Source organism: Cryptomeria japonica, chromosome 2, assembly GCF_030272615.1.
Source record: "Cryptomeria japonica chromosome 2, Sugi_1.0, whole genome shotgun sequence".
NCBI lineage: Eukaryota > Viridiplantae > Streptophyta > Pinopsida > Cupressales > Cupressaceae > Cryptomeria > Cryptomeria japonica.
The window spans coordinates 668250596-668257384 of record NC_081406.1 but is presented as its reverse complement, the minus strand read 5'-3'; the positions used below and the strand labels follow the sequence as shown (position 1 = coordinate 668257384).

At 35.8% G+C, this 6789-nt stretch overlaps 1 protein-coding gene across 3 annotated transcripts; it reads left to right on the top strand.

The window, feature by feature from the left end:
• The first annotated feature begins 754 nt into the window (after window positions 1-754).
• On the top strand, window positions 755-5109 carry LOC131034003 (uncharacterized). Of its 3 annotated transcripts, none has more exons than XM_059216826.1 (5): window positions 837-995; window positions 1096-1104; window positions 2370-2955; window positions 3507-3723; window positions 3853-5109. In XM_059216826.1, exons 3-5 carry the CDS (start codon window positions 2650-2652, stop codon window positions 4365-4367), a joined length of 1038 nt encoding a protein of 345 aa, XP_059072809.1. In that variant the 5' UTR covers window positions 837-995; window positions 1096-1104; window positions 2370-2649; the 3' UTR covers window positions 4368-5109. The 3 variants fall into 3 exon arrangements, with proteins under 3 accessions (XP_057821309.1, XP_059072809.1, XP_057821310.1); XM_057965327.2 differs by having other exon boundaries at window positions 1096-1207; XM_057965326.2 differs by lacking the exon at window positions 1096-1104 and having other exon boundaries at window positions 755-995.
• The last annotated feature ends 1680 nt before the right edge of the window (window positions 5110-6789 follow it).

Here is a 6789-nt window from a genome sequence, read left to right as displayed (position 1 = left end):
ATTTAAAACCAACAATTACAATTGAAATTGTATTAACTATTTCTAATTCAAAATATACAATATCAACCTTATACAAATGCACATCACCTTTTATTAATTTTATTATATTATTAATCAATTTTTTTTTTGATGTAATAAATACATAAATAATTGTGCCTAACTAATATGATTTGAGTATAATGACAACTCTACAATTTATATTTAAGTCTATCATTCAAATCAAATCTTTAATTAATATATTAAATATACAATTAATCAATATTATAAAGAAAAGAAGTATGAACAAATCTTCCATATAAACATTTAACGTCCACAAAACCAAATACATAGAAAATTCAAATTAAAGAATAAATGGGAAATTGAGCTGCTCTTTGGCATAAGCATTGGGCCCCACATTACAAATAATGATTATAATAATTACTAGAGTTTTAGGCTAATTTATTTAATATTATATTATTATTATTATTTTCATAATGACATTATAATCATTGGGCCCACCACAATATGAAATAAAACAAACGTCGTCTCGTCTTTTAATGAAAAGTAGGAGTGGAGAGAGAGGAACCCAACGACCTTTTTGAAAGTGGCCGGCGTCGCGTTAACCGACACGTGTCCGTGCGTAATTATCCGAAAACGGTGGGAAGTCCAGTCGAAGCAACCGGCAGGTGGCGGTAGACATAAAGTTGCTACACAGGTCAAATCTGGGGGCACAAATAAATATCAGATCACGATAATTGTCTGGTTTTCTTAGAAAGTGAAATTTCGTGTTGCGCAAGGCATCGTGAGGCGGACGTGAAAAAATATTATAATTTGTTTAAATCGTTGATTTTTCTTCGAAGCTGTGTTTAATTATTTAAAAAGAGAGTCCCCAAAATAAGGGACGCGAACGGGTGTGTTTGGAAGTGAAGATAATAAATAAACGTGTTATTGGCATAAATGGGCGCCTCTTGTCTCGATTGCGCCTCTTCCCAGCAGATCTTTTTTCGTGATTACAGGTCAGTTTTCACTTGAATTCTTCAAATTTTTGTTTGGAGAAAGCAGAAGTTTCAAATTTGATATGCAGTCTCTGAATTGGGTTTGTTTTGTGAAACGCAGAGTGAAAAAGTGAGTATTTTTTAAGAAAACGCTCTGTAAGTAGGTTTTGGTGGAACTCTGGCTGCGATGTTGGACCTGGTTTATGTATCTGTAATTTCCATGGATTTATTAGGTTTTCTGGAACTTATCTCTTCTTTTTCAAAACGAGCGGTCGCCGAATTTTCTGTTTTTTTTCCCAATCAAATTACGCAAATTTGTGGAATTTAGTCATCTGTTAGTTACTGCATATTTTTGTTTATGCACTCGGTCATGAAATTCGTAGGAAAAGGAAATATTTTTGTTTGAGAAAAATAAAAGTTTGTATCTTGGGGCGAATTATTGCTAACCTTTGGAAAAAATTAGATTTTTTTTTTTTGTTGACTTAGTTCGTCTTTGATAAAATTTGGATCTTTTTTGACTGAGTTCACCTTTGGAAAACTTGATTTTATTTTTTAAAACTGAGCTGTGACTCCTACTTAAATCTGCGAGAGCTTGGTTTTTATTTATACGTTTTCTGGAATATTCAATATATAGCACCAACCGACACCGAAATCTGTAAGTGATTTTCTATCGCCTAAAATTTCCGAAGTTGGAGCAATTTGTTCGAATATGCTTGTTTGAGCCACGGATTTTATGGATGCGGATTTAATGATAGTTAATTTTTGTGTGTTCAGAATGCAATTGGTTTTCTCGGTAAGTAATTTGTGGCATTTTCCCCGAGTATACCTTACACGAGGTTTTGGATATTTTATGAAATTGGTAGGAATAGAAAATATTTTTACTGTATCTTGGGGGCGAATTACTGCTCACCTTTGGAAAAATTTAGATTTTTTTTTTTTTTTTTGTGACTTAGTTCGCCTTTAGAAAAATTCAGATCTTTTTTGACTGTGTTCACCATTGGAAAACTTTTGATATATTTTTTTAAACCGAGCTGTGACTCCTACTTAAATCTGCGAGAGCTTAGCACCTACCGACACCGAAATCTGTAAATGATTTTCTGTCGCTTAAAATATCCAAAATTGGAGCAATTTGTTCGATAATAGATGTTTGAGGCTTGAGCCACCGATTTTATGGATGTGCATATGATTATAATTTATTTTTGGGTTTTCAGAATACAATTGGTTTTCTCGGTATGTAATGTATGGCATTTTCCCCTAGTATATCATATACGAGGTTTTGGATATTTTATGCCTATTCTGTCTGTTGATCTTCATAAAAGGTTAATTATTATATGGATTTTTTCTGAGTTTGATAACCTTGGTAGGCTAATAGTATATCGTCTGTTTTTCTTTCAGGTCACAGGCCATCGTAACTCGTATTTTAATTAATTGGGGGATTTTTTATGAAACAACCTTGAGTTTGAAGGCCGTGGCTTGTTGAATCGAGTTGAGCATCAGAGGCTTAAATAACCCAGAGCTGCTCGTTTCATAATAAAGTTTCGAAGCCACAGTTGCTTAGGAAGTAGCTATATTGCAGTTAATTCACACCAGGTCCCTTAAACCAGGAAACATAGTGCAGGCCATAGATATAAAGGCCTTGGAAACTTACGTTTAGGAGTTCCTATCGGCGTTTGTGATGCCCGGTATTTCAAAGCTGGGGCCCGATGAATGCAATAAGTTGGAAACAACTGATGAATATAAGAGCAAGAGTAACCTAACCGAAGCCCTGAAATGGCCAAGGGGGACTGTCGTTCCAGGTAGGGGCTTCCTGAGCCTAGCCACGGATCATGGCGAAAAGGGAAGCCATGAGAGTGACCATGATTTAGCTGCTATGGTGAGGGATTTTATCGAGAATGGAAGCGTAGGCCAAGATGGTAATTGCCACAGCAGTGATAGTGATTCAGGCTCAACCAGCATTCTAAAGCTTGGAGAAAGTATCAAGGTCAGTATCCTCGAACATGATTTGAAATGAAATTATCTATGTTATGCTTCTATCCTAAATTCTAGTCAAAGAGGTAGAATTTGTGGGAGATCTTGAAACGCTGAATCCGTAAATTATAATATGCACGCCGGCAAAGTAGAATTAGGAATAGTGACATTGATTACAATTCTATTTAATGTTTACTTAAAAGGTCAGAATATATGGGGTATCTAAAATGCGAGAAACCCACATTATATTGTGCACGCAGTGAAATTAGAATTTGTTGGACCATAAAGCTAGCGGAATCTTACTAATTTTTTCTTAACCTAATGAGGGCCTCATGTGATCAAGGTATTCCTGAACAAGAACATCAAAATGATATGAGGCCCTTTTTTGATCGTGGATTTATTAAGTTTAGCTTTATCATTGATCTTTCATAGCCGTCATAGGCATTCATTATTGTCTACTTTTCAAGGGGTGTGTCCATTGAATTCATGGTGAACTGCTGTTTCTTCTTTGGGAAGAAAGCAGATTATGGAATGCAATGTTTACAGCTTTATATGTTGTTGCAGGCCCTGAAAAATTCAATGATGCCAATGGAGAGTGATTTGCTTTACCTGATCAGTGTTGTCATTGCATCCATCAAGGACTCAGATTTTCTTTGCTCTAGGGATGGTAGTTGTAAGGGTAGCTGCATCAGAAAGCTGTTAGTGAAACATTTGAAGTCCTATGGTTATAATGCTGCAGTCTGCAGGTCAAAGTGGAAAATATCTGATAAAGTTCCGGGAGGTGAGTTGAACAGAGGGCTGATTATGGCACTATCTTATTATAAGTGTTATTAATTGTTGTTTCTGCTGTAGGGATATTCTCATAAAAAAATAAAAGACTCTGAAGGACAGACAATCTTTACTTTTGCAGGCGAGTATGAATATGTGGATGTAATACTGGAAGGAGATGAAAAGGCCCCAGAGCGTCTGATTATAGATATTGACTTTCAAAGTCACTTTGAGATTGCAAGGCCCATAGTTTCCTACGACACAATACTGAAATCTCTTCCTGTGATCTATGTGGGTGGTCTGGTAAAGCTTGAACGTATGTTGCAACTGTTGGTTGAAGCTGCAAAATTTTCTCTGAAGCAGAATTCTATGCCTATCCCACCATGGAGAACGCTTGGATATCTGAGGGCAAAATGGTTTTCGCCCTATGATAGAGTGGTTGTGGATACTCACAGCAAACTTCATAGGGCAGGCTTCAATATGGAGTGGAGAATTACTGATATTCATCCAAAGGAAGGCCAATGCAGGGAGCAATTGAGGAGGTTGAAGGCCTCTCTGCCTCCTGAAGCAGAATCTGGACGTGTGTTGATGACCAAATCAATTGAAAGGAATAGGGGCATTCTGACCGACATGAAGTCAAACATTTTGAAGTTTTGAAGAGAGAATTCCAATTTTGAAATATGATTAGTAATGCGTGCAGAGTGTGATCCTATTTATTTATTTATTTATCTTCATATAAGGCTTGCATGTATATTTCCGGCTTCATGGTAATACCAGTAATATGCAGAGTTTTCAGCAAGTTCTTGAGGTTCTTAGAAGTTCATGTTATTTGTTTTGCCCTTCGCAGAAATTAAGTGGAGGAGCTTTCAACAATTAAGGCTATAGATTATAGACTAGTTATATGGTGTCATTCTTTCAGCAGTAGATTGGAAGAGACTCGTCTCTACTGTCTTCTTGCAAACAATAAAAGTTGAGCTAGTTGTTGCAGTAAGTGTTGTTGAAAATAACGGCAGGACTACATTGGATATCATCTTTTATGTCATACGAGGCATTCTTTACCAGCTTATTAAAGCAGGGGCTGTAGTTTTTAACTATGCAGAGATGGCTTAATCAGCTTCACTTAAGTGCTTCAAAGAAGTCTTGGTGAAGTTTGTTTATTTTCTCAGCTGTGTGTTGGCCGGACTACATTGGATAGCATCTTTTATGTCATATGAGGCATTCTTTACCAGCTTATTAAAAAAGGGGCTGTAGTTTTTAACTATGCAGAGATGGCTTAATCAGCTTTACTTAAGTGCTTCAGAGAAGTCTTGGTGAAGTTTGTTTATTTTCTCAGCTGTGTTTTCGAAGTACACCTCTTTATTATGAATAAAAATCCTCTCTCTCTTTAAGGTACAAATTAGTGGTTGTGTAAAAAATGACTGTTATGATTCATACAGGATCTTTTCCCCCATATTTTTCAGTAATTTTATGCTTTCCTTGTGGTATGATGCTTCTACGTTGTAATCTTTGAAGTAGTTGATTGTCTTTGTATCAGCACCCGGTAATGATCACTTGTAGAGTAAGTTAATGTGGAAGAGTTTTTGCGTTTTAATCCATTTCTTGTTAGTTAAAAGTTCAATGTACAACAATTATGCTTTTAAGATTAAGCGAGGCATTTCTATTCTATTCAAATCTAATAATGCTATATTAAGGAATCTGATATTAAAATGTTTTTAATTTAGACTACACTCACTTACCCTTCCAGGGTCTCCACTTGTTTTGTCTAAGAAACTGTTTACAATTTTCATTAGCTTCTAAAGTGAATTAAAAGGTTTTTTTTTTCCCCTCTACCAGGGGTTGCGTATCTCCTCTAGCGTGCTGGCTGACGCATTTCTTTGTATGTATGGATATGGTACCTAGACATCATGATGAACATAATCATTTGTGTTTGTTATTTTGCCATTGAAGGAGTCCTCAAATGCTCCATCTACTAGACACATTTCTTTGTGTGTTCTTGTTTATGGTTTTCATCTTCTGACCGGTTTGTGCTTTCAATTGGCTTTTGTAAAATCTTAATGTTTTTTCATCAGAAAACCCGAATAAGATTTTGATTGTCTAATGCATCCTTTAATGCCTGAGGTCTAAATTGGGTGGCCAACGCAGTTGCATTTGTTTCCACTGTGTTGTGTTGTATAGTGTATTTTATTGTTAGTGGTGCTATAAGCAGTGTCTGTCGGATGATTTTGGCAGTGACCGAAGTTTATGATGGTAAATGTCGTACGAAGAATATCCTGAGCAATTTTATTAGACAAGCTTTTCAAAGTTTTTGGTGCTTATTTTACTCAACTGTTTCTAAGCACAACCTAAAATGTTTCAGTAGGCAGATCAGTAAAGGGTAAACCGTAAAATCCATGCACAAATAATGTAAGTGTTTCAGTAAGTCGCTATTGTTTGAGAACCAAAAACATTTTGGACGCTGAAGTTTGTGTCATTGTGACTAATGTCAGCAGATGTGCTCACCCATTTCTTCAAATGACGGCCAAATAATTTTATGATTTCTTGACTTTGTGGTTCAGGCTGCTCAAAGAGAGTTTTGCATAGTGGTCAGGTTGACTTTGTTCCCGTACTAATTAGGGGACCTGTGGTTTAGAGGCAATGACTGAGCTCCTGTGAAATTGTTGTTGTGGCTGGACTGTTTTTGTTTTTCTATTGGCTGGGAATTATGTATTATGCTTTCGTGCTAGTAAGTATTTCATTTATTTGGCAAAATAATTCACAATCTTTGTAAAATAAAATTAAAAATACTTGTCAAAGTTCAAGGATGTAACAATCCAAACTCCTCTCAAGGAGTAGTTAATTTATGAATTATGTATGTTTTTATCATTTGATTTTGAGTGGCTTATTAGGAAGTGTGGGTAAGTTGATCATTTGGATTTGAGCTAATAATCCTTTAATAAGAGATAATATCTTCTGATCTTTTTCTTTTTTTTTTTTAATTTTAATTTTAAGCAAGCACTTTTGACTGGAGCTATGAACCAGTGAGATCACAAGGAGGACCTCATCTCTGATCCGAGGGCCAAGGCATCCTCTTTGAAGCATC